This window comes from Crocodylus siamensis, chromosome 1 (genome assembly GCF_052110815.1).
Source record: "Crocodylus siamensis isolate JL-2025a chromosome 1, ASM5211081v1, whole genome shotgun sequence".
Lineage (NCBI taxonomy): Eukaryota > Metazoa > Chordata > Crocodylia > Crocodylidae > Crocodylus > Crocodylus siamensis.
In genome coordinates, this window is record NC_143395.1 from 422,279,954 (window position 1) to 422,306,649 (window position 26,696).

The 26,696-nt window shown below is 47.8% G+C and overlaps 2 protein-coding genes across 4 annotated transcripts; one reads left to right on the forward strand and one right to left on the reverse strand.

Moving 5' to 3' along the window:
* Positions 1 to 1,604: 1,604 nt before the first annotated feature.
* On the reverse strand, positions 1,605 to 25,880 carry LOC149875610 (olfactory receptor 52K1-like). Of its 3 annotated transcripts, none has more exons than XR_016440043.1 (3): positions 25,770 to 25,880; positions 3,605 to 3,738; positions 1,605 to 2,469 (listed from the first exon to the last, which is right to left on the reverse strand). XR_016440043.1 is itself a non-coding variant. In XM_090031800.1 (2 exons), the coding sequence occupies exon 2, from the start codon at positions 22,142 to 22,144 to the stop codon at positions 21,215 to 21,217; it is 930 nt and encodes a 309-aa protein (XP_089887926.1). In that variant the 5' UTR covers positions 22,145 to 22,178; positions 25,770 to 25,872. The 3 variants fall into 3 exon arrangements, 1 of the variants encoding a protein (XP_089887926.1); XR_016440042.1 differs by having other exon boundaries at positions 1,605 to 3,489; XM_090031800.1 differs by lacking the exons at positions 1,605 to 2,469; positions 3,605 to 3,738 and adding an exon at positions 21,215 to 22,178 and having other exon boundaries at positions 25,770 to 25,872.
* Positions 13,225 to 14,175, forward strand: LOC149875611 (olfactory receptor 52K2-like). The gene has a single exon (XM_090031799.1). It carries the CDS (start codon positions 13,225 to 13,227, stop codon positions 14,173 to 14,175), a length of 951 nt encoding a protein of 316 aa, XP_089887925.1.
* Positions 25,881 to 26,696: the final 816 nt, after the last annotated feature.

The following is a 26,696-nucleotide window of genomic DNA, read 5'->3' on the forward strand; positions in this document are numbered from 1 at the left end:
CGCCCACCCTGTCTAGGTCCAATTGCAGCCTATTCCTCACTTCTAGCATGCCTGCTTCTCCCCACATCTTAGTGTCATATGTGAATGTGAACAGGGTGCTTTTTACCCCGACATCCAAGTCGCCGATGAAGATGTTGAACAGTGTGGGCCCAAGGACCAAGGCCTGTGGAACCCCACTACCCATGTCCCTCCAGGTTTAATAAGGCCTGTCCACCACCACTCTCTGGGTGCAGCCCTCCAGCCAACTATTGACCCATTTGACTGCGTAGGTGTCGACAAAACAGTTTCCTAGTTTTTTTGATGAGAATGGGGTGAGAGACAGTGTCGAAGGCCTTCCTAAAGTCCAGAAAGACTACGTCCACTGCTACCCCTGCATCTCAGGATTTTGTGACTTGGTCATGGAAGGCCACCAGGTTGGTCTGACAGGACCTGCCTCTAATGAACCCTTGTTGATTGCCCCTAAGCATAATCTCCCCTGCTGGCCCCTTGCAAACATGCACCAGGATAATTCTCTCAAAAAGCTTATCCAGGATTGAGGTAAGACTAACTGGCCTATAGTTTTCTGGATCCTCCTTCCTCTCTTTTTTGAAAATGGGAACCACATTGGCCCTTTTCCAGTCCCCTGGCACCATGCCAGAGCACCATGAGTACTCGTAGAGCTGTACCAGGGGTCCTGCAATGACCTCTGCTAATTCCCCCAGTACTCTGGGGTGGAGATCATCAGGACCTGCTGATTTAAATATGTCCAGTCCCTCCAAAAGTTCCCTGACTAGGTCCTCACCAACCCTAGGCCTGGGTGCACCTCCCCTGGGTCCTATGGGGTCCCGGTGGAGGTGGGAGGTGACTCGGTCCCTGCTTAGAAAAATGGAGGCAAAGAAATTGTTAAATAGGTTAACTTTGCTGTCTGGTGCAATGATGAGATTTCCTAGCGTGTCCTGCAGAGGCCCCATGTTACCCTTGCTGCAGCTTGAGCCCATTGCTTCTTGTTCTGTCATCTGCCCCCACTGAGCACAGTGCAGCTTCATCCTCTTTGCAACTCCCCTGAAAGGAGTTGAGGGCTGCTATCAAATCTCCCTTCAGTCTTCTCTTCTCCCATCTAAATAAGCCCAATTCCCTCAGCTTGTCCTCAGAGGTCATGTGCCCCAGCCCCACAACCATTTTCATTGCCCTCGTTTCATTAGGTCTGTGTTGTGTCAGGTTTGACAGTAATCATATATAAAGTTCAGATTATGGTTGTATGGGATGGCTAGGATAGGGATAATTCAGCCTCAGCCAGAGGTTTAGACTAACCCTAAAAGTCACTTCTAGCCTGACTTCACTATGAGTCTATGACTCAATGATTTGTGTTAAAATACCCCAAATGACAACAAAACAATGAAAACAAAACATTTCAAAATGCCCCAAATAACAACAAAAATTTTAATTTAAAGTTGGTCACAGTAATTTGTTATTCAATTTTTCTACTAACTTTTCATTTCACTGAGAAAAGCTGGATTTTTTTCATTCTGGGTCCATCTGACCTGCTTTTTTTTGTTTTTCCCCAGTGTGGCCATGACACCAAGAAATCAACCCAACTGGTAGCTGATCAGAATCAAATACAAATCTTTATTTTGCAGAGCCAGTCTCACATAAACTACATCCAGTGACCTAATACAGACTCTGGGTGCCTTGGTCAAAAGAACAAAGAACATTATGAAGGTTAGAAGAAGGCAGCAAGGTTGTGAGAGGTCCAAGAGAGACACTAACCTCCTTGATAATGGCATCACCTCCCAGCAAGCATTCAGGTGATGGGAGAGCATCTCCAGTCCTGACCCTGTAAAGCCCAGGCCTTTTGTCCAGACTTGGACACACGAATATGCCACTTGTTTTTTAGGAGGCAGTATATATGCACCAGGTCCCTATGGATACCTGCTCATGTATGTGTCTAAATAGTGAAACAGGTGCCAGACTGCATAAAGCCATCAACACTGCTAGTGAAAATGAACTGTGTAGCTCCACAGTACCAAACCTAGCACCAAGCTACCAGGATGATGGGCTCTGAACTGATCTAGATCCCAGAGTTTGCTGAATCTGAGTTCTCAGATCACATGGGAAATACATATTCATAGCAGTGGTACCCGGAGGGGGGCTTCTAATGAGACCATAGTGACACAGGGTCAGATTTGGGGTTCTTTTCTGAAACTCTCCCTCTACAGAGCCATGCAGCTCCCTTGTTCAGGATCAGCAGAATCCCAGAGAGGACTCACCACAATTTTGCAGAAGATTCTTCCTCCTCCCAGGGTTTTGGTCTCTCTCTGGCATGTGAGACAACACCCATGAATTCACCTGCTGCTGCTAGGGTTGTAGAATTTATAGCCCTCACAACACACCTCTTCTCCCCTTGGGAGAGTTTTGCAAATCAGTTGGGAAGCTCTGTTGAATCAGTGCTGCCTGGTGTCTGTGTCTGGAAGCCACGATTAACTCTTTCTTCTGCAACATATAAAGGGAAGGGTGGGAATTGAAATGGGAGGGTGAAAAGCCAAACCTAGGCCCCTCACCTTCAGCCATGGCAGGACTGGTTCAGGCAGTCGATTCCCTGGTTGGCTCCTTTTACATAACCCCCAAGTGAAGATATATCCCTTGGAAGCCTGTAGCCAGCCTTAGCTCCCCACCTGGCCCAGAGCTTGTCCTCTGGCCACACCAGAGGCTCATCCAGGCCAGACTAGCCAACTTCTGCCTCTGTCTGGATTAAATACAGGGGTCTTTCAGAAAGTAATGGTAATTTCTGAATAAAAGCACCTTGCATGCAATGGGCAGGGAACTACACAGAAGCAGAGAACATGGATGACAGCATTGTCAAATGCCCTAATTGCTTACAATAACAAAGGGAAGTGATGTGTGCCAGTACATGACCATTGCACCAAAAATGCTTTTATTTTGAAGTTGCCTTTATGTTCAGAAATACCCTCATATGTAACTGTTTGCACTTGCTATAATGCAGCCAACTTGCCCTTGGACTCTGCACGTAAAGGAGAGGCCTGAGGTGTTACTAACTGCAGCAAACCCTAAAGAAAGGATTTGTGGTCTCACAATGGCAATGCCACAAACCCTTGTGTTTTTGTCACAAGCCTACAGGCTTGAAGCTCCTTAGGACAACACAATATTTCACTTTGATCCAGGCCTTTACCCAGCACTAGAAAAAAAATGTTAAAAATCAAACGTAAAACCAAAAGTGCAAATGAGGTGGCGGTGAGGCAGGAACTCAAAGCACATGGTGGCTTGCAATGTAAGGTGGAAGAATAAGGTCCACTGCAGACATATCAATCATAATTTTTCAGGTGACTCAGTCCCAGCAGTTGTTCTACCATGTGAGAGAGAGAGGGAAAACAGGCCCACACGTGGAGAAGAGCCATTTATGTTGGAAGCACCGTGGTGTGGTGTCACTGTGGTAGTGGTGGTGTGGTATCACCAAGACAGTGGGTATTCTGCCATTCTTCAGATCTGCCATGACTGTAAATGATAGAAAGTGCTTCTGAACTGGAGACTTGACAAAGATGACACAATCCACTGAGGCTTTTGGCAACCCTTAGAAAACCAAAGGCAAATCCACTAGTGAGATACTTACTTTTACTATCTCACCTTCCTGCATATAATGAAGAACATTCATAGGCTTGCTGGCCCTTCTAGATCCTGATCCATCCATCTATTTGCCCAAGGGGACCATTTTGGTTTGACATTTCAGCTGGTCTGTTTCTGTTTCTAGGTGAAAATTTTAAAAAAAACAAACAAAAAACCCAAAACTTATTTTAAGCATTTGGAGACTTGTTATTCTTCATGGAAATTCTAGCAGATATCACTAGGATCTCTGAAATGGTCTTAAGTTTCTACTGCTATTCTGTTGTTGGTGCCTTCTGGCTTCCAAAGGTTTTTACTGGTCTTTCTTCTACCAGAGAAGCTCTCCCTACCTTACTGTACAGAGCTGCAAGGTGGAAAACATACAGGAGACACCTCAAGTCATTGGAGAAGGACCATCAATGCTGCCCACAAAAGATCCATTTAATCCAGTGGGTAGACAGTCGCACCAACTTTAGCTTCCCCTTGAAAGCAAACACCACCTGCATCAAGGCGATGATCATCCAACATCAACTTTGCTGGGCTGGCCACATCATCCAGATGTCTCTCATTCAAGACTCCTGAAGCAAGTTATATTCTTCCAGGTCAGTCAATGTGTACACTCAAGAGAAAAGCAGAGAAAGTGCTTCAAAGATGCCCTTAAGGCCAAGTTAAAAAAATGCAACATCAACATCAACTCATGGGAGACTATCACCCAGGAGTGCCCCAAGACCACCCCAGACTATCACCTAGGATCACCCCAAACAAAGTAGGAGTCTGCTGCAAGGATCTCAGTACTTCAAAACCTTATGATGATGACAACAGGAGATGGAAAAGCAGAAGCAGCAAAATATCATGTTGCAGACTGAACCAAGATCCCAGAGCCACCCACCCCACATGGTAACACATGCCCAAGCTGCAGCAGAGTCTGTTGATCCTTGATCAGCCTCATCAGCCATCCTTAGACCCACAAATAAGACAATCATGGAAGACAATCATCCTCAACTGCAAGGAATTGCTGCTGATAAGTTCTATAGACCTTTGCTTTCTTAAAGATCTGAGTTGCCAGCTGGAACAAATTGAACATTTTCCCCAACACTATCCAGCAGAAACTTCATATGCCAGATTCACACTGTATATCTCCTCCTGTATTGCTTATGTTTATACAAGAATGGGCGGATCTAGGATTTTGAAAAGGGTGTGCAGATGGTGTGGTGCATCATCACATATAACACAACACACATTTTTCTCCAAGTAAAGAAACTAGAAGCATTACTAATATGCTAGGGGCCTAGGGCTATATTATTCAGTTTAGATCAAAGCAAGAACAAACATAACTTAATTGGAATGTGTATTAATTTGCTCTGTCTGTGGCAACCATCAGTCCTTCCTGATTATGGTGTATGTGAGAAGTCACCCAGACCTTCAATGCCTGCCTAGGCAGAAGTATGGAGGAGTGGAGGCTGCCCAACCCTTCCACCCCTCTTTAGGCCATTGAGACAGAATCTGAAGGCCAAAACAAGTTCAGACATTTGGTGCCTCCATGGCAGTAGTTATATAAGCATCCAGAAATTGATTCCAGGTCTCCTGGGCAGCAGAAAAAGAGCCTACCACTGAATCACAGGGGACTACTATTTGCTATATCATTATGAATTAAAAGCACAATAAACTAAGCAAAAATAACCAAAAAATGTTTCTTAGTCCTGTAGTCAGAATGAAGTGGACAGCTCTTTTAGATGCATAAAACAAAATCAAGCCTCCTTGAGCATCTTGACAGAGCATCCAGTGCTTCCCTGAAAGCTATTTGGCCTAGGGACAGAAGTTATGCATACACAGATTTAAGTGATCAGAAACTGGTTTAAACCGATAACAGAACAGTAGCTCAGTGCACATAAACCAATTTCAAAATGGCTGAAATTGATTTAAGATAAACCTGGTTGAATGTAGTATCAGACTTAACTGATTTGGGTCAAACTGGTTTATGAAACTTCTGCCCCAGACCCCTTCAAGTTAAATCCCCCAGCATCCCAGCATGTTTTGAAGCTTTGGGCTGTCTGCTCCAGAGAGCAGGGCTGGCTCCACCCTTCTGCTTCCTAGCTGGAACAGTGAGGGCTGACTGGCTGACAAGGGGGTAAGCCCAGCTGGGGATATATCCCAGTCTGGGCTGGGGGGAATTGTTCCCCCAGGCAAACCCCAGCAGGGGTCTAGGGCCAGGGAGGGGGGTTAAACACCCTTTCCCCCACTCAAACTTACTGCTGTCTGCCATGGTGAACTACAAATCCCAGAGGCACCTGAAAGCAGGAAGAGGAAGTGATGAGCAACCCTGCAGAGTCCTGCTGCTGTAATACTGGACTGAAAAATCCCAGAGATCTCAGGGGCATCAGGAAGAAGAAGTGAATACACAGTGAGAGAGATGTGCTTTAGCACCCCCTGGTCGTGGTCTGAGTCATAGCAAGCATGTGTCTGTATTTCCTGAATCAAAGGTAAATTTCTGTTCATTTCTGTTTCAATTTAGTCTGTGCAACTTAGACTAACCTGCAAAGACTGAATTGGTTCACCCTTGGGCTTTTTGACTGTCTGGACCTAGCCTTGATGTTCAGCTGAATTCATGTTTTTAGCTAGAGTTAAGAACAGTCTTCAGGGCTGTGAGCTAGGAGCTGCTTTACCAGGAGGAGTGAACAGGCATCAGCATTGCAGAAGAAAGGCTAACTTGGTTAGTGGAGCATTAAGACTATTTTTAAAATGGGGTCATTAACATCTGTACAGTGAAGAGCTTAGGAGGAAGCAAGTAGATTACAATAAGCTATTAAGTCAAATGACTCCCTTGCTGCTGCCTGACTAGAAATGCTGCTGCCTCTGCCAGACAGTACGCTTTAAACTTTGGGTGGAGCAGGAATCAAAGGGGAGTGCAGCTGCCCTAACTGTACCCCGCTAGATCTGCCTCTCTGTACAAGGAACAGGTCATGGTGCATCATCCACTACTGAAAAGTGTAAGAGACTGAAATGTGAGTGGTCAGAGCAGGTCACTTTGTGGCAGGGGCACAGACTAAGAGTCCAAGAGCCAGAGGTCACAAGGCAGGAGCTCAGAGCATGGAGTCAGTCAGAATTACAGAGCCAATGGCAAAGCCAAAATAAAGCACCAAAATCAAGTGCAAGTGTTTCAAGCAGGCTAGATGCACAAGGGGATCTGTTGCCCAGACAGCTTGCTGCTGTCTGCTTTAGCCTGGTCAAGGTCTAAAGAGTGGGAGAAGACTCATCCCATCCCTTTGATTAGTTGCAGCTGGGGCCTGGTCTGGGCTCTTTCTTAGCTGGGCTTAGGCTCATAACAAAAGAGCAGTCGAGGGGCACCAGCATCTTGGAACAGGAAATGTTGAAGAGTGTCATATGCTCCAATGAGAGAATTTGGACTGGTGGGATGTAATAACCCAAACTGGAATTCACCCAAAGAGCCATTATCCTAATAAAGCATAACAGTGGAGGAATGACCAGGGCTGTTGTTGTAGATTGGGCAGATTGTTTAGCCGAGCCTGTAACTTCTGGGCTTTCTAAGTACCGGCAGGTATATCAGGCTCATCTGTGGTCAACATCCCAATGCCTCAGAGGAAGGTGAAAAGAAAAATCCAGTAGACACAAGGTGGGGAAAAATCTTTTCTTGCCTCAGCTGGTAACCAGCAAGATCCCTGCAGCCTAGGAATAACAGACACCTTCCATACTGAAGAGCCACCTCTATACCCCAGCTCGGGTACAACCTTGTGAGTCCCTGTATCTCATACACTGTTCAGCCAGAACTCCCTGTCCTTTCACAGCATCTCTTCTATACCCTCATCCAACTCAATCTGGATCTTCATCCAGTTCAGTCTCCTTAAACCCACCACTGGGCTTGGGCCACCATTCCAAAATGTCAGCCTTCTGAGAGAGATCTTCAAATTCCCAAATCCATTGTATCAATAGCCCATTTGTAGCCATTCAACCTTATTCCAGTGCTGGTTTTCAGCCTAAAAGAGCTCTTCTCTTTCCCTAAAAGTTGCCATATGTAGATATTTGCATTTAGTGAACATACCCTCTGTGGAGGAATACATTTTTCTGTCTGCCTGTCCCACTGATGTAGGGATACAGCCTAAAACCTCCCACTCTGGTTACAGATTCTGGCTGCAGGAGGCACCTGGTCTCCATGGTAACAGGGTTGCAAACTCCTGAGGGAGGGGGGAGAACTTGCTCATACTCCGTCCTGTGTAACCCTAAACTCTCACCTGAGGGTGCTTACTTTTTTTAATTGACCAACCAGTGTGAGCCGTGGTGTGAGAAAACTGGTTTATGGTTGGTCCAAGGAATGAGGTCAGAAAGGTTATTTAAGGGCCCCTCCATATTGGGGGAAGGAAGGAAGAGGCATCTTGAAACTCACTGACATACCATGAACTGACTGCCTCCAAGAGAATCTCAATCAGCCTCTGGATGATATTTGTGAGTAACTTACCTGAAACTTGTCTAGAAATACAGCTTACTGTAATGCAGAAGTGTGTCAAAAGGTTATCCAGCCATATTGTTTTCTCTGGGTTATTCTTTGATGCTTCCTGTACCCCTCCCCCTGCCTAACCTTTCTACCCAATAAAGCTGTCCACTATAACAAGCTTTGTGGTACCTGCATGAGAGGGATTGGGCATGCCTTTTCTATTCCCTTGGCTCAGTTGACTAAGGGAGGTTACTTTCTATACTTCAGGTTAATAGAAGCGCTCCAAGATCCCAAGGTCTGTGGGGCCTGTGTATCCGAGGCAGCACAGGGCCCAGATACAGGCCTGCATCCAGGTGGTGGCAGCCATACCCTAGGCTTGCAGGTGTGCTCCAGGAAGGGGGGTAACCAGAAATTGGTGCCCCTGAGGAGGCATCTGAAGCCGGGTTTTTGGTGGGGTGCAGTGAGGTGGGTGTCTCGGTGCAGGCGCACCCCGTACTGGCCCGCCACACACGCTCTTAAACTGTGCTCTGCTAAACTAAACCAACCAGAGTCCTTTTATCTCTTTCATGAGAAAAGATCTCACTCCCTTAACCATGTTATGGGCCCTTCACTGAGCTATTTCCACTTTAAGTTCACCTTCTTTGTTCACTGGTGCCCAGAACTGGGCACAGAATTGCAGACACGATTTTGCCCATATCTAGTACCATGGTATTAGTACCTCCTTGTCTCTACTGCATATAACCCACCTAATATACCCATCCTATATAGAGGCAAGTTTTCAGTGGGGTGTGTGCACTTTTGCACGTTTGTTCCTTAGGTGTGCAAACTCTGACATTCAGACATGCCTGATGGGGTATTTGCACACTTTGTCCAGATTCTGATACACCTTGTGCACAAAATATCAAACAGACATTAATGCATTCCTATAAAAAGGAATGGCTAGATTCATCAAAGGCAGGTCCTGCCAGACCAAACTGATGGCCTTTTATGACTAGGTAACTAAATCCCTGGATGAAGGTATCACCATGGATGTAGTCTTTCTGGACTTTAAGAAGGCCTTTGATACTGTCTCTCACCCTATTCTCATTAAAAATTGAGCAACTGTGGCATTGATGCCTACACAGTTGGATGGGTCAAAAATTGGCTGACGGGGCACACCCAGAGAGTGGTGGTAGACAGGTCGTATTTGACCTGGCAGGTTGTGAATAGTGGGGTCCCCTAGGGCTTGATCCTGGGGCCTACAGTGTTCAACATTTTCATCAGTGACTTGGACAAGGGGGTAGAAAACACGTTGTCCAAGTCTGCCGATGACACCAAGATGTGGGGAGAGGTAGGCACACTCAAAGGGAGAGAGAAGCTGCAATTAGATTTAGACAGACTACAGAAGTGGGAGGATGGTAATAGGATGCGGTTCAATGTAGATAAATGCCGGGTGTTACACCTGGGGAAAAGGAATCCACAGCATACACACAGGCTGGGGAACTGCCCCCTTGTGAGCACAGAAGCGGAAAGGGATCTTGGAGTCATTATTGACTTCAAGATGAACATGAGCCCCCAATGCCAGACCACAGACAGCAAGGCCAACCGCATCTTGTCGTGCATCCAAAAATGCATCTCAAGCTGGTCCAGAGAGGTGATCCTCCCCCTCTACACGACATTGGCCAGGCCACAATTGGAGTCCTGCATCCAGTTCTGGGCACTGCACTTTAAGAAGGATGTGGCCTGCCTTGAGAGGGTTCAGAGGAGGGCCACCTGCTTGGCTGGAGGGCAACAGGGCAGGCCCTACAAGGAGAGGCTGAGGGACCTGAACCTGTTCAGCCTCAGCAAGTGGAGGCTGAGGGGGGATTTGGTGGCTGCCTACAAACTTGTTAGGGGAGATCAGCAGCAAATAGGAAGGGCCCTATTCTCCCCAGCAGCACCTGGGGTGATGAGGAACAATGGCCAGAAGTTGCTGGAGAATTAGGTTCAGGTTAGAGATTAGGAGGCACTATTTCTCTGTTAGGGTGGCTGGGATCTGGAACCAATTTCCTAGGGAAGTAGTCCTCACTCCTACCTTGGGTAAATTCAAAAAGAGGTTGGATGAACACCTGTCTGGGGTCATGTGATCCCAGCATATGCTCCTACCAGTGGTGGGGGGGTCAGACTAGATGATCTGTTCAGGTCCCTTCTGACCCCAAACTACTATGAAACTATGATTTACTATTCAGAGCTATTCCCTAGGCTGGATAAAAGATTTTCCTGTGCAATTATTGCAGTTTCTGAAGTCCCAGCTGAGCACAAGGGCCATAAACTCTGGGGGATTCCTTAACATGTATAAACATTTCCATCCAGTCTGCCCAGTAAACTAAATAGTCCTCCAGTCTGTATGTGATCACAGCAAACACGGAAGGCAAAGACAATGCAGCCAAAGTCACACCTGTAGGCTCCAGGTGAGTTGGGGTGGAACGTATTTAATTTAACCTGAAGTTCTGTTGATATAGGATTTGTAAAGTCAGGAAACTTTGAAACAAATCTTGTTCTCAGTCAAAATGGTGTAAATGTAAATAATGCCACCTACATCAACAGAGCCACCCTGGATGTAAATATTCATGTAAATGGGCACATCTGCACATCCACTTTAATGTGCATTAGCCTATTTTAATGTGCATTAAATGAGTGTTAAAATAAGCTAATGTACATTTTTTTAGTACCTCACAGTGGAGGTACTAGATCTAATGTTAATTACCTAAAGTGCATTAATGAATGTGTAGACACCCATTGCCTCACTTCCCCATCTCTGAAGGCAGATTAGTAGCATGTATACATATGGCTGGCTATACTTGATAGGTCAAGGTATCACATCAGTGCTCGAAGCACACTGAAAGACATTGCACCCTATGGCTACAGCATCAAGGCAGATGCTGACAAGAGCCAGAAAGGGAAAAACTCAACTGCGATGCACTCCAGCTGAGGTTCAATCCTTGTTCTGCCCACTGTTGGTCAAACACTGCAGACCCGCTTGCCCTGGGTTCGACAGCCCTTTATTTGTTACCAAACAGCTTTCATTTTTCTGGTACCAGCATGCAGTGTTGTTGTCTACGTGGTGATTGAGGAAACACGCAAGAACCAAGGAGGGTTTGGGTGATCATTTTAGGGGACAGACATCTAGTTGGAAGAGACGTTAGACAAGATTTGGAACACAATGTGCTCTTGTGTTTGAAAAGCACATTGTGAGCACATTCATAGAAGAGCTCAGCTTTGCATCCAGTTTTGCATGCCGCACTTCAGGAAGGATGCGGAGAATCTTGAGAGGGTCCAGAGCAGGGCCACTCCTATAGTCAGAGGCCTGCAGGTAAGGCCCTACAAGGAGAGACTGAGGGACCTACATCACTTCAGCCTCCGCAAGAGAAGGTTGAGAAGTAATCTTGTGGCTGCCTATAAATTCATCAGGGGAGGGCAGCAGGGAATAGGAGATGCTGTATTTACTAGGAACAATGGCCACACTTTGACGGAGAGCAGATTTAGGTTAGACATTAGAAAGAACTTCTTTATGGTGAGGGTTAGCAGAATCTGGAACAGGCTTCCAAGGGAGGTGGTGCTCTCCCCTACCCTGGGGGTCTTCAAGAGGAGACTGGACAAGCACCTAGCTGGGGTCGGCTGACAGCAGTGCTCTTTCCTGTCCAGAGCAGGGGGTCAGACTCAATGACCTACTGAGGTCCCTTCTGACCCTAATATCTATCAATCTATTCAGGTCATTTTCTAGGGACATTTTAAAATCTTCAGTTTGCTGTGTACAAAAAGAAATTGCAATTACAAAAAAAATTCTGAGATGCAATTAGCTACATATGGGTCTTAAATACTCCAAACTGGATAAGTGGTGTTTAATTTAGCAATGGGACTGAAAGAGCTATGATAGTTTGTCCCATTTATGGACAACTTGGAGAGGCCAGTGGAGGGTAAAGAAAATGGTGTGGGGGCTGATGCACATGACTTGTAAGGAGAGGCTGAGGGAACTGGGCTTATTTAGCTTGGAGAAGATAAGACTGAGTGGGGATTTGATAGCAGCCTTCAACTCCCTGAAGCGTAGTTCCAAAATTGGATATTAGGAAAAACTTTCTCACAAGGAGGGTAGTAAAGCACTGGAACAGACTATCCAGAAAGGTTGTGGAATCTCCATCCTTAGAGGTTTTGAAGACCCAGCTCAACAAAGCCTTGGCTGAGATGATGCAGCTGGGGCTGGTCCTGCTTGGAGCAGGGGGTTGGACTAGATGTGACCTCCTCAGGTCCCTTTCAGCCCTCATTTTCTATGATTCTAATCCCAGGGTGAGAATGGACTGCAAAGGTCCATTCTCCTATTTGGATGCAGGAAACAAGGATATTTCCTACTGCTCCATTTCCATGCAAGCAATTGCTGCGGCTGCGGCTGCTGCTGGGATGCATTGGGATACAAGGGGCAAGGGGAGTCAGAAATCTCTCTGAGATGCCGTGTAAATGATTGAGAACCTTTAGTAAAGCACTGGCCCAAGGACTGACATCTATGTCCCAGTGCATGCATTTCATGCCCTGCTTCTGTAAGGCTGGGGGCTGCAACTGCAAAGCACAGAACAAGGAGCAAGGCTGACTGCCTCTTAGGCAGAATATGCAGATGGCAGAGACCAGGGTTAAGCATGAAGCTTTCCAATCGTAGGCACTGGGCAGTGACTGAAACCAGAGGGTTGAGAGGGATAGGATGGATTTTTGCCATGCCCCTGCAGGGTCAGATTGCTCCAAACTGTTCCTGATTGATGCTTATATGACTTTTTTTTATGCCCTCCAGTGATGGAGAGCCCATGGGTCTCCATAGGTAACCTGTGCTGCACAGTCCTCATTTCCTAAAGCAGGGGTGGCCAACGGGCAGCATGGGTACCCGAAGTGGCACAAGAATCCTCTGTGTGTGCCATGTAGCAGATCAAGGAAAGGAGAGGCAGCCCAGCAGCATAAAGGGCAAGAAGCAGAAAGCTGAGGAGGAGATCATTCAGGGATCACAGAGTAGGGAGCAGAAAGCAGGGCAGCGGACTGGGCAGAGGAATGCAGCTCTTCATCCAAAGAACCTAGAAAGTTGTCCCCTCCAATTGCTCACACATGTCCCACTGACTGGTGGCCCTAACTGGTCATGTTGTTTCCATTGCAGCCTCTGACATGGTGCAGGAGGCCAACCAGGCACCATGTCCCATTACAACCACTCCAACCCCTCCACCTTCATCCTGAAGGGCATCCCTGGGCTGGAGACCAGTCAATTCTGGATCGCCTTCCCATTCTGCATCATGTACTGCATAGCACTGCTGGGGAATCTCACCATCCTCCTTGTGATCAAGTCTGAGCCCAGCCTGCACCTGCCCATGTACTACTTCCTCTGCATGCTGGCTGGCATTGACCTGGTCCTCACCACTGCCACTGTGCCCAAGATCCTGAGCATCTTCTGGTTCCAATCCCATAGAATCTGCTTCCACTGCTGTGTGGTCCAGATGTTCTTCATCCATGGCTTCTCTGCTGTGGAGTCTGGGGTGCTCTTGGCCATGGCTTTTGACCGCTATGTGGCTATCTGCAAGCCCTTGCACTACACCAACATCTTGACCAACTCAGTCATTGCCAAGATTGGGTTGGCAGCTGCTGTGCGTGGCATCGGCCTGATGACGCCCCTGACATGCTTGGTGAACAGTCTGCACTACTGTAGGAGCAACATCATCTCCCACTCCTACTGTGAGCACATGGCAGTGGTGAAGCTGGCATGCGGTGACACCACATCTAACAACATCTACGGCATCACAGCTGCTACCTTTGTGGTGGGCTCAGACTCCATTTTCATCACAGTTTCCTACATCCTGATCCTGAGGGCCGTCATGAACCTTTCCTCCAAGGAGGCACGGCTGAAGTCCTTTGGCACTTGTGGTTCCCATGTCTGTGTCATCCTGGTCTTCTTCACCCCAGGACTCTTCTCCTTCTACACACAGCGCTGGGGCCAGCACATCCCTACCCACCTCCATATCCTGCTGGCGGACCTCTACCTGCTGGTACCACCTATGCTCAACCCCATCATCTACGGGATGAAAACCAAGCAGATCTGGAAGCACATGCCCAGGCTGTTCTGTCGAAAGAGATTTGAGACTGGGTCCTGATTGAAGCTCACTCTGAATGCCAAACCCCTTGCTCTTCCTTAGTGCTGCCTCTGGTATGCCCACAGAAGTATCTTCCTCCAAGTTTTAGGGTTGTTGGGTGTAGCTGTGTTAATCTAAAAGCATAGGCAGACAAGGTTTTTTGGGTAGAAGTGATATCTTTTATTTGACCAACTAAGTTGATGGAAAAATTGGTCTTTGTAAACTTTCGGGCACAGACCCTGAAGAAAGGTGTTTGTGCCCAAAAGCTTGAAAGATCAATTTTTCCAATGATTTAGTTGGTCTACTAAAAGATATAACATCTACCCAAAGAAGCCTGTCTTCTTCCATGTATCACTCAAGAAAAGTCTGTTACCCTCTTGGAAGCCAAACTGTACTCACCTGGTCTCCGTCCCTCTCTCCCTCAGCATCTACCCAGACATCTCCCTTTCTCTTTTTGAGCTTCTGCCCAGCTTGGTTTCTCTTGACTTCAGGTAGAGTCAGCATGAAACCTTTATTTGATCTTGCAACCACACCTCATAACTTTATTTGAATGTCAAGTTAACTGCAGGCAGACTCTAGAACAACATTGACAATCCCTTCTACTCTCATTAAGGTTATTGTTAAAGAATCTGAGATTACTGTGAAACATTGTAACAACTGGACACTCTCCTCCTTCCTTACTAATACCACTGTGTTTCAAGTTGATTTTTCTTTTCCTTGACTGTCTGTATTTTTTCTCTTCCTCTCCATTATACATGTAATAATATTTCAGTATTACACACACATATATTTTTAATTTTGCAATACTAAATATACACAATTGCACAATTGTGGGAGGAATGATGAATAAATTATTTTATTTAGTTAACAATTGCAGTTTTGGTATATTGTTTCAGCCATCTTAAGGCAATGTCATCACCAGTATGAAGAGCTTGACAGCCATCAAGTATCACTGTAAATGGACGCAAGTCAATAATGTGCGACATGGTTTGAACTTTTCCACAAGTTGAAACATTTAATAAATGATTAAAGCACAAACTTTGGAAGTTGAGGAAACTCCTGTTCTATGGTCAAGCCCATTATTTATTACGTCAATGATCCTTAGTATAACGGCAGTGCTGAAGAGTTTGCGACTGACTTTCAAACTTGAATGCTGAAAGTTGAGAAATGTGCTTTTCAGTTACTGAGTGTTTTAAGAAACTCACCACAGGTGTCTCTCCTCACTAATGATTCACAACACCCTACCCCCATCCCATCTTCGAGGGTATATGCCAAACATCTGTGAGCAGAAGTTCAGGGTAGTTGTGGGGCTAGGAGTTTCAGGACTTTCCTGAGAGATGGGAGAACTGGGTTATCAACTCTCCTCAAACTGAGGGAATTGGAACCCACATTTCCCACAGCCCAGGAGAGTACCCTGATCACCAACTATTCCATAGGCAAAATGTCCTGGTCTCTGTTGCTAAGATGGTTTAAACATTTGACCTTAGACTAGGTGTAGCAGGGCACTAAGGTGACTGGTACCTGAAAGGCAGCAGTAGGGGCTCAGGTGTTGGTTGCTAGGGGCAACCAGAAGGAGCTAAGGGCCCACACCTGGTGAGTCAGCTGACAGAAAGGGGCAGGGCCTGGCCCATACAAGCCCAGGTGGGAGGCCAGGAGGGCAGTTCCCCTCTGGTGGCCAAGGGAGGAGGAGCTCGGCCAGTGCAGATGGAGGGGCAAACTCTGACCGCATGAGCAGCCCCTGGTCACTGCTGGGGGTTGGAGTGTTTTCCTGGTAGGGATTGAATGTTGTTTGGCTGGACAGTCTAACTTTTTATGTTATAGCCCAGGGGCTTTGTGTTTTTGTGTTCATTGTTTTAACTGGAGGACCAGGTGAGGCTATTAGGGGTTGGAGGAGGCCTCATAGGGGCTCTACGATAGTGTGGGCATCCCAGTGCCAGAGAGGGCACAACATTCGGGGTGAACTGACCCCAGCCCTGAGAAGGGGAGCAGAGGATTGGGGGCCAGGTAAGGCCGAGGCTGCCTGAGCCCCACAGGAGGTTTAAGACCCAAGGAGGGGATTTGGGGGCCAGGCGCAGCTACGGCCACCTGAGCCGCAGTTGCGAGAAGCCCCAGAGTGGGGGCAGAGACTGACGAGTGCCAGAGGACACGATTTGTGAGGCAAGCCAGAAGTGCTGGTGGGGCGCAGGAAAGTGAAATTGAACAGACAAGTCCGGTACGTCTGCAAAGCTTGGGGCATGGTACAGGGTTGGTTGGAGCCACACATAGCCCATAAGGCTGGGGTGCACCAAGTCACCCAAGATAGAACTAAGACTGAGATACATCAGAGCACCATGTCAGAGAGGACTAATGGCAGCCTCCCTTAAGCATTGTTAACATCAAAGACGTGGCAGGAGAGAAATGAGGGTGCTTTAATACCAACTTGGCACAGTAGGGGTCAGTGGGGGAGATCACAGCCACCCCTAGGACCACGCACTGCTACACTAGGGCTGTCTACACTGTGGGCTGTACACCCCCAGGCTGCATGTTGTGCAGTGCCACACACTGCACTACATGCCCTCCTCTCATGGGAACACACACACATACATACATACGCACACACACCCACACACGGAACCTCTGCTTAACCCCCTTTCATGCAGATCCCTAGGGAACTTTGCAGTACAAAGTGAAGGCCCATCATGACTGTTTCATCTGCTGGTGCAGGTCCTATTTCAAGCCCTCTTTGATGCCCAAACTCTGCTTAGATGACCAAAGTTTAAATATGTTTGTGTTTAAAGAACCAGTTTGAATTCAGGCTTGAATCTTTTGAAAACTTTACTGCATCAGCTGAATTTCAAGCCCAGGGCTGTGAAAACCTCACTTGTCATCTTTGTCTTGAGGCTTCCATGGCCTGAGGTGTGGGGCCCTCTTGCTTGCTGTGAGTAAAACTTATGATCTTCACCACTACCCTCTGCTGCATCCATTGCCATTATCTTAATACTGTTAATTATTCAGGGTATCTCAGTACAGCTCAGAATGGAAGTGAAAAGGATGAATCAGAGAGGGATGGGAAACCCTTTTCTCTATCTGGTATGCCTTGAAACTGGCAGCTTGAAATAGCTGCCTGAGTGGGGAAAGAAGGTATTCCTTTCTAGGAGGAATCTTTATAAGATTTATTATTTCATGAAAACACAGGATACATATATTTTCATGCATGGAACATTATCAACTGTCCTTGGAGGGGAAAGGGCTTGTGGGGCTGGTTCTGTAATCACTTCAATTATGAAGAAATAATCAGCCAGGAAGCAGAGATCTGCATGTACCTTATGCAAAAATAGAGTCTCGTTGCACCTTGCATTAGTACGTGTTACATTTAGACTGCAGGAAGCATTTTTCTTGCCAGTGACATGTTAATGTTTACTACAATCTATGCATGGATTGTAGTACCACTTTGGAGTCTTGAACCAGCTCCAGGCCCAAGACCAAAAATCAGCTAATTTTAGGTCTCAGGCCTGAGATCCCACCAGAGCTGGTTCAAGACTCAGATGCAGTCTCATGGCTGAAATAAAAAATCTGTTGATTCTCTTTCATAGTCCTGGGATGGCTCCAAAGTCAGTGCAAGATGGCTGAGTGGTGTGGGAGATGGGACTGACCCTAAAACAACATTGGAGTCAGTCCCAGCTCCTGCACTGCATAGGAGCCAGTCCCAGCCCCTGCACCAGACACGAACCTTGAAATGGTGAGGCTACAATGCAGTGGGGAGAGCAGAAAGGGGGATCCCAACGCCACAGGGAATGTTCCAAGGAAAAACAAGCACTCCCCCATCATGACCCTTTGGGACCTCCCTGGTAGGGAAGAGCAGACCAAATTTAGATTGATACAGTTCATAATGAGGGGCTGATAAAGCATTTATGTGACCTGGTGCATATTTTCTGGACCAATGGGCTGCTGAAAGATCTAGTCAGCTGCCCTGCAGCTGCACGCTACCCCACACAACTGTGCGCCACACTCCATCACGTGTGAAACAGCAGGGAAGGGGAGTGGATCAGAGCACGACCCAGAGTGGTGGCAGAGGGGGAGCAGGGTAGGATACAGAGTTGGCGGGGGTATGGGGATGAACCTGGAGTGGTGGGGCTAGGGTGCAGGGCCAGATGCTGGTCTCTGTGCCCACCCCCACCCCCACCCCCTCCCCATCATTCATGATGGGCATTTTGCTAGTTATTAATATATTTAAGCTAAAGGTAGGATACAGTATGTTTGGCAGATCTATTTTAAGGCCTTCTTTTATAATGTCTCTTTTCAGACTTTGTGCTCTGTTTAATTGTGCATCTCTGCTTAACTGGGCATGTTGATTACTTCTTGTCCCTTTTGACCAGGCTGGTCGTTCTGTCTATACACAATTCAGTGCAGGTCATTCAGAAACAGGCTTTCAGCCCTTCTGCTTTAGTCAAATTTCTTCATCTTGGCCAAGCCTCAAAATGAATGAGGAATTTGGCATGAAGCCTGAGTTGGGATCAGGACCTGGCCTATGTTCCCTTTTGACACCGCTTAAAGGTAAGCGTGTGTTCTCTTCCAGGTTGGTGAACCTCCTTCGGCGGGCTTTAAACTAGGCTCGTCGGGGGAGGGGGAAGATGAGGGCGGAGGAGACGATGAGATACCAGGCCCAGCAACAGCCAGCGAGCCCAGACCAATGGTCACGTCGGTTCTTAGCCAGACTGCAGGACCTCCATCTAACCCAGGAGGTGCACAGTCCCACCAGGGGAGACGCCTTGTTGGACCTGGTGCTGGCCACGGGTGATGACCTGGTGAGGGGGCTGCGGGTGATGGGCCACCTGGGAGACAGTGATCATCGCTTGCTGGAATTCACCATCCAGCGTAAGGTGGCAAAGGGCTGCAGCAAGGCAACAGCCCTAGACTTGAGGAGGGCTGACTTCAACAAGCTAAGGAGGATCGTTGGGGAAGCGCTGAGGACCCAGAGGGGAAGGGAATCAGATGTCGAAGGTGAGTGGTTGCTCCTTAAGGAGACGATCCTCCATGCCCAAAGGGAGGTAATCCCAACAAGGGTCAAAGGGAGCAGGAGGGCACATAAACCCCCATGGCTCACTAGGAGCATCCGGGAATGCCTCCTTGCTAAAAGGGAGGCATATACCCAATGGAGAGATGGGGTCATCGCCAAGAAGGACTATGTTATAGTCGCCCGAGGATGTAGGGGGGCAGTCAGGAGGGCCAAGGCAGAGTTGGAGATAGGACTAGCTTCCCGGATTAAGGACAATAAGAAGTCCTTCTTCAAATACATAGGGGGTAAAAAGAGGGTCCCGGGTAATGTGGGGCCCCTGCAGGACACGATGGGCAACTTAGTCATCACGCCAGATGACAAAGCTAACATATTTAACGATTTCTTTGCCTCTGTCTTCCTAAGTAGGGACCAGTTCAGCCACCTCCCTGCTGGGCCCCCCTCGGGCCCCGAGAGAGACACGCCTGGGCCAAGGGTTAGCGAGGAGTTAGTTAGGGTACTTCTGGAGAGGCTGGACGTGTTCAAGTCCGCTGGTCCGGACGATCTTCACCCTAGGGTTCTACAGGAACTGGCTGAGGTCATTGCGGGACCCCTGGCACGGCTCTATGAGCACTCGTGGTGCTCTGGCGAGGTGCCGGAGGACTGGAAGAGGGCCAATGTGGTCCCTATCTTCAAAAAGGGAAAAAAAGAGGACCCGGGAAATTACAGGCCAGTTAGTCTGACCTCAATCCCGGGTAAGCTCTTTGAAAAAATTATCCTGGCACACATCCAGGAGGGCCTTGCGGGGGAATGCATGCTCAGGGGCAACCAACATGGGTTTATCAGTGGCAGGTCTTGTCAGACCAACCTGGTGGCCTTTTACGATCAGGTCACCAAATCATTAGACGCAGGGGTTGCTGTGGATGTAGTCTTTTTGGACTTCCGGAAGGCTTTCGACACTGTCTCTCACCCTGTCCTCATCAAAAAGCTGGGAGACTGTGGTGTCGATGCCCACACGGTCAAATGGGTCGCCAACTGGTTGGAGGGCCGCACCCAGAGGGTGGTAGTGGATGGGTTCTTCTCGACCTGGAAGGATGTGGGCAGTGGGGTTCCGCAGGGCTCGGTCCTCGGGCCTGCACTGTTCAACATCTTCATCAGTGACTTGGATGAGGGGGTAGAAAGCACCCTGTTCAAGTTTGCTGATGACACTAAGATGTGGGGGGATGTGGGTGCACTAGAAGGGTGCAATAGGCTACAAGCTGACCTTGACAGGTTGCAACGGTGGGCGGATGAGAATAGGATGGGGTTTAACACTGATAAGTGCAAGGTGTTGCACATGGGGAGGAAGAACCGGCACCACACTTACAGGTTGGGGAACTCCCCTCTTGCCAGCACGGAGACGGAAAAGGATCTTGGAGTCGTCATTGACTCCACGATGAACATGGGCCGGCAGTGTGGGGAGGCAGTCAAGAAGGCCAATCGTACCCTATCATGCATCCACAGATGCATCTCGAGCAGGTCCAGGGAGGTGATCCTCCCCCTCTATGCGGCACTGGTCAGGCCGCAGCTGGAGTACTGCGTCCAGTTCTGGGCGCCACACTTCAAGAGGGACGTGGACAATATGGAAAGAGTTCAGAGGAGGGCCACTCGTATGATCAGGGGTCAGCAGGGCAGGCCTTATGAGGATAGGCTACGGGACCTGAACCTGTTTAGCCTCCACAAGAGAAGGCTAAGGGGGGACCTTGTGGCCTGCTACAAACTGGTCAGGGGGGATCAGCAGGTATTGGGGGAGTCCCTGTTCCCCCGTGCGCTGCCAGGAGTGACCAGGAATAACGGTCACAAACTGGCGGAGGGTAAGTTTAGATTAGATATTAGGAGGCGCTACTTCACAGTCAGGGCGGCTAGGGCCTGGAACCAGCTTCCAGGGGAAATGGTGCAGGCTCCTAGCCTGGGGATTTTTAAAAGGAAGTTAGATGAGCACCTTGCCGGGGTCATCTGACCCCGGTGCTCTTTCCTGCTAAGGCAGGGGGTCGGACTAGATGATCTACCTAGGTCCCTTCCGACTCTAGCTACTATGAAACTATGAAACTATTGACAGAACAGCCTGAGCACCCGCTCCCTGATCTGCTTGGTTTTCATCCCATAGATAATGGGGTTGAGCATGGGTGGCACCAGCAGGTAGAGGTCTGCTATCAGGATGTGGAGGTGGGTGGGAATGTGCTGACCCCAGCGTTCAGCATAGAAAGAGAACAGTGCTGGGGTATAGAACATCAGGATGATGCAGATGTGGGAGCCACAAGTGCCAAAGGACTTCAGCAGTGCCTCCTTGGAGGAGAGGCCCATAACAACCCTCAGGATCAGGACGTAGGAAATAATGATGAACGTGCAGTCTGAGAAGACAACAACAATGGCAACTGTTAAGCCATAAATGTTGTTGGTTATGATGTAGCCACACGCCAGCTTTGCCACCGCCATGTGCTCACAATAGGAGTGGCTGACAATGTTGGTCCCACAGAAGTGCAAGTTGCTCAACATGCACATCAAGGGGGTCATCAGCCCAATGCCACGCACAGTGATGGCCAATCCAATCTTGGCAATGACTGGGTTAGTCAAGATGGCAGTGTAGTGCAAGGGCTTGCAGATGGCCACATAGCGGTCAAAATCCATGGCCAAGAGCACCCCGGACTCAAGGATGGAGAAGCCATGGATGAAGAATATCTGAACTAGGCAGCAGTGGAAGCAGATTTCATGGGACTGGAACCAGAAGATACTCAGGGCCTTGGGCACGGTTGTGGTGGTGAGGACCATATCAATGATGGCCAACATGCAGAGGAAGTAGTACATGGGCAGGTGCAGGCTGGGCTCAGACTTGATCACCAGGAGGATGGTGAGATTCCCCATCAATGCTATGCAGTACATAAAGCAGAATGGGAAGGCGATCCAGAAGTGGCTGTCCTCCAGCCCAGGGATGCCCTTCAGAATGAAGGTGGAGGGGTTGGAGTGGTTGTAATGCAACATGGTACCTGGCTGGTCTCCTGCACTATGTCAGAGACTGCAATGAAAACCACATGACCAATTAGGATCAACAAAGAACAACCTAAAAATGCCACAGAATAGACTCAATGGCATGAGTAGTCCTTTCTAATCCTGTGCTTCTCTGAGATGCCATCCCAAAAGATTCAGCTCCCTGGAGGTGGCATCACATGTTCCCAAGTACTTACCCATCATGGAGCAATGCCCAATCAGCTCATTCTCTTGGACACCCCTCATTTTGAGGTTATTGCTCACCAGCTGTGGGGATGCCCACTGATGGAGGAAAAACAGCCTTATGGGCTGTAACATCCTGTTGCATGGACTTTCCACCAATGGGGACCCTTTGTCTCACGCAATGCTATGGAAAGCAAGGTTTACTGAGATCAACATGCCTAGATCCACACTATAGTGTTGTTGTTAAAGATAATAATACTGATAAGTTTGATACAGCATAACTTACGCCAGTACCTCAGGGGCTTTGAGAAAGGAGAAGTACTAATAAATATCCCTAGTATAGAAAGGAGAAAGCAAAGCAGAAGCCCAGTAAAGTAAATGCATGTGCTCAAAGTGAACAACAAATAGGAATAGATAACAGACCACCTAATTTCCAGTCTTAGGACAGAAGGACATAACATCTCTGCCTCTCATGTGCAATAAGCAGAGGGTTAAAGGTCTTCCCTCTCTGCTCAGAGTGAAACCAACATCGTACTTGAGGTCAGGAAGGTATTTACCCTGTGTTAAGACTGGTATGGGCTGAGGCGGTTTCTGCCTCCCCCTGTAGTGGGGGGAGCGATGTCTATCTGGGATGTCTTGTAGTGTATCAGAATACTGTTTACAGCAGCCAGGGCATTAGCTGCCATTGATGCCCAGCTTTCCCTGTGGCAGGTTTGGGTGTGATTTCTTTTGGTGTGTCAGGGTTGGTGGTAGTTTTGCAAGGAGCCTGGCAAATCGATCTGTCTGATATGGTTTGGATAGGGCTGATCCTGGCTCAGGAAGGCTATGAACTCCCCGTCACTGGCAGGTTTTACAAACAGGTTAAAAAACACCTGTCAGGAGCTGACTTTGCCTTGGGACTGAATGATGGACTGACTCCCCTTGCAAGATGCCCCGAGTCCTCTTTTGCATAATTTTCATCACAGCTCATCCTGTGAAATGAAAGTTGCCCTGGGTGGGGTAGGGGAGTCTGGGGCCAGCACTGTGCTGGTCCCAGAAGGGATCCTGGAGTCCTCCTGGGGCTGCAGCCGTGGTGATTCTGCCATGCAGAGCCTGGCTGGCAGTGGAGTGTGGCCCAGCTCCATTTTTCAGCAGCATGCACTGGCCAACTATGAGTTGCATCATTTTTTTTCCCCGTGTTTTTTTTTTCTTTTTGCTGCCTGGATATCCAGGGGTCAAAAAAACCTGTGGGGGGAAAATACCCAGTACAGTGCACACTCAACCAGTCATGTTTGGACCTGCTGGCTCTCATCTGGTCCTGTGCCCAGACTACAATACTGCCTCAACCCTTGGGCTGATGACTTGGACTGCAACAGATAACTGGTGTGACCCCAGCCTTATTAAGTGATGACCCATGGCCTGGTTGATCCTGACACCCTCCCACACTACAAGTCCAACCTTCTGAGTTTTCATTCTGCATTCTACACCAATAACATTCAGAAAATTGCCCCTCCACCTATTAGTGGGTGTGTCTACACATTCATTAATGCACACTAGATCCTTCACAATTAGTTTAATATTTCCTTAATGAAGTACTAACCAAATGCACAGTACTTACAGTTACTGCATTGTTATTTAGTGTTGTGTACTGTGCATTAGCCTAATAACACTGTGCAGTAAGATATTAGCATGGTTGTGCTTTAACACACTCCTACATAGTAACATTAGGCTAATGCAGAGTAAGCGTCTCATGTAGATATGCCCACTGTTGCAACAGGAGGACTGCATCATGGTCAGAAAGAAATCATGCAGGACCTGGTTATTAATTGCATTTCTTCCCATTGAGGCTTTAGCAGCAGGTGAATTTACTATGTGACAAACCTAAATCAACAGAGGTGAAGACTGGACTCATATGGTGATGAATATAGGATAAGGATGCATGAATGAACAGAGGATTACAGTTCTTGTGTGTCAAGGAGCAGAGAAAATATTGCTATTTGTAGTATTATGGAACAAGTGCAGGTGTAAAATTAAGGATGACCATAATCATAGAAATGCAGGGTTGGGAGAGACCTCAACTGGTCATCTAATCCAACCTCCTTGCTTGGGGCAAGAACACCCCTACATTAATGATCTCAACCAAGTGCCTGTCTAACATGGTCTTAGAAATTTCCAAGGATGGAAATTCAACAGCTTCTCTAGGTAGCCTGCCCCAGTGCTTCACCATCCTCCTAGTGATAAAACACTTCCTAATATCCAACTTAAATCTCCTGTTCATCTATTTAAGACTGCAAACCTTTCTCCTACACACTAAATCCACAGAAATTAGGCAGTTGCTCTTCTCTGTATAGCCACCCTTCAGGTATTTGAAGGCTGTTATCAAATCCCTCCTTGGTCTTTTCTTCTCTTTTCCAAACTAAATGCTTTCCTTCTACATCATGCTTCCCAGATGTCTAATCATTTTTGTCATTCTGTTCTGGACTCTCTTTAATTTTTACACAACCTTATTGAAGTGTTGGGCCCCAAACTGGATAGAGTACTCCAGATGAGGGCTTTTCAGTGCTGAAGGGAGCAAACAAACACTTTCCTTAACCAGCAAGTGGCACGTCTATTAATACTGCCCAGTATGCTCTTGTCTTTTTTGCAACAAGTGCACGCTTTCAGCTCAGAATCAATGTACAGTTCTCTATAACCCCCAGGTCCTTCTTTGCAGTGCTCAGATCTACCTAGCTTGGGGTCATCTGCAAGTTTGCTAAGTGAGCTCTCAATTCCATCTTCCTATTCATTAATGAAGATATTAAATAATTCTGGACCCAGGAGAGACCACTAGAGAACCCCACTCCATACCTGCCCCAATTACAAATTGAGCCATTGATAACTGTGGCGGGCCAGTAGGGCACGCTCCTGCGTTGAGCCGCCCACCTCCCTGCGGCCGACCACCTTCCAGGCTCCGAATGCTTCCCTAGGGGCGCTTTATGCTCGCCCGACCACCTTCCAGGCTCCGAATGCTTCCCTAGGGGCGCCTTATGCTCGGCCGACCCCTCTCCCGCAGCACACTCGCTAGTCTGGGGGTAACGTAGCCGCCACCACCCTGAGAAGGGACTGTCTTGGTCCTGTGTCCTCGGGGAAACACAGGCCTAATAGTCCAATGGGTACTCGACCCAGTACAGGCACTTGGGGCACTTCCCCAAGTCCGGGGGCAAAAAGGACAGTCTCCCTTAGTCCGCAGACCTAAGGGGTCTCTTAGGCATAATTTAGACCCACCCCTCAATAAGTCTCCCACACCAGTCACAAAGGAGAACTTTATTGATTACAAGGGGTAGGGTAAACTAGGGTACAGGGTTGAGCAATATCTTAGAAATCCTAAAGAGCAAACAGTGTGGCTGAGGTAGCCTTTTGATCACGCATCTGTGTTACTGCCAGCTAGATATCTAATCTGATTGAGTAGCTTACTCACAAGCATCTTCCAGAGGCTGGTTGAGTTTCCCTTCTGGAGTCTTGGGGTGAGAGAGAGAGCTAGGTTCAGATGATAAGGCTTCTCTGTCTCCCCTGCTTTGCTGCTGCTTCACCTCATGGCCGAAGAGAGAGACCGTCTCCTTCCCCGACCTAACTTATATAACCCCTGTGACCTCATTCACCTGGGCCAGTGGAGACCGGCCCCGGTTGGCTCTCCACCAACCAATCTGAAATACCTCACCAGTTGCCAGGCAGATTCCAGCTCCCCAGGTAGAAACCCCCCACCCAGGTAATTGATGCAAGTCACGTAGGCAGAGGGAGCAGGTTTTCCCTCTCCCTCAGGAATGCAGCCAGCTCAAGTTACCTAAATAGACAGGCTGAGGGTGCGGTCCCCTGTGTGCAGGGCCTACCCTAATTAAATGGTTGTACTCAGAGATTTTAGTCACAGTGTCACAGGGCAGAGATTTTGGGGAGAAACAAGGTGGCTTTCTGCCACAATAACTACTCGTTAAGAGTGACAATCCAACCAGTTAGACATCTTCCTTATGGCAATTTCATCTAGACTGTATTTCTCTGCTTACTAATAAGAATGTAATGGCTGCCACAAGTCTCACAATTCACTGACTCACACCGAACCAACTGATTTTCAATTGCATCTCTGTGCATCCAGAACAGCTCTGCTGAAATCTGTAGCATAATTTATATCAACACCAGCTTGATTGAGAACAAAATTTGCACCAAAGTTTCCCATTGCCTTTATGAGTCATATGTTAACAGAACTTCAGGTTACATTCAATATGTTCCACCCAACTCACCTGGAACCTACAGGTGTGACCCTGGCTGGGTCCAGGCCATCAGCAAATGCTGAAGTCACATACACACTGTATAATTTTCCAGTTTAGTAGGAGTGATGAGATGGAGGTATTTA

What these genes read in the sequence shown, in the direction of transcription:
- LOC149875611 (XM_090031799.1), top strand. Translation starts at nt 13,225, where the DNA reads ATGTCCCATTACAACCACTCCAACCCCTCCACCTTCATCCTGAAGGGC.
- LOC149875610 (XM_090031800.1), bottom strand. Translation starts at nt 22,144, where the DNA reads ATGTTGCATTACAACCACTCCAACCCCTCCACCTTCATTCTGAAGGGC.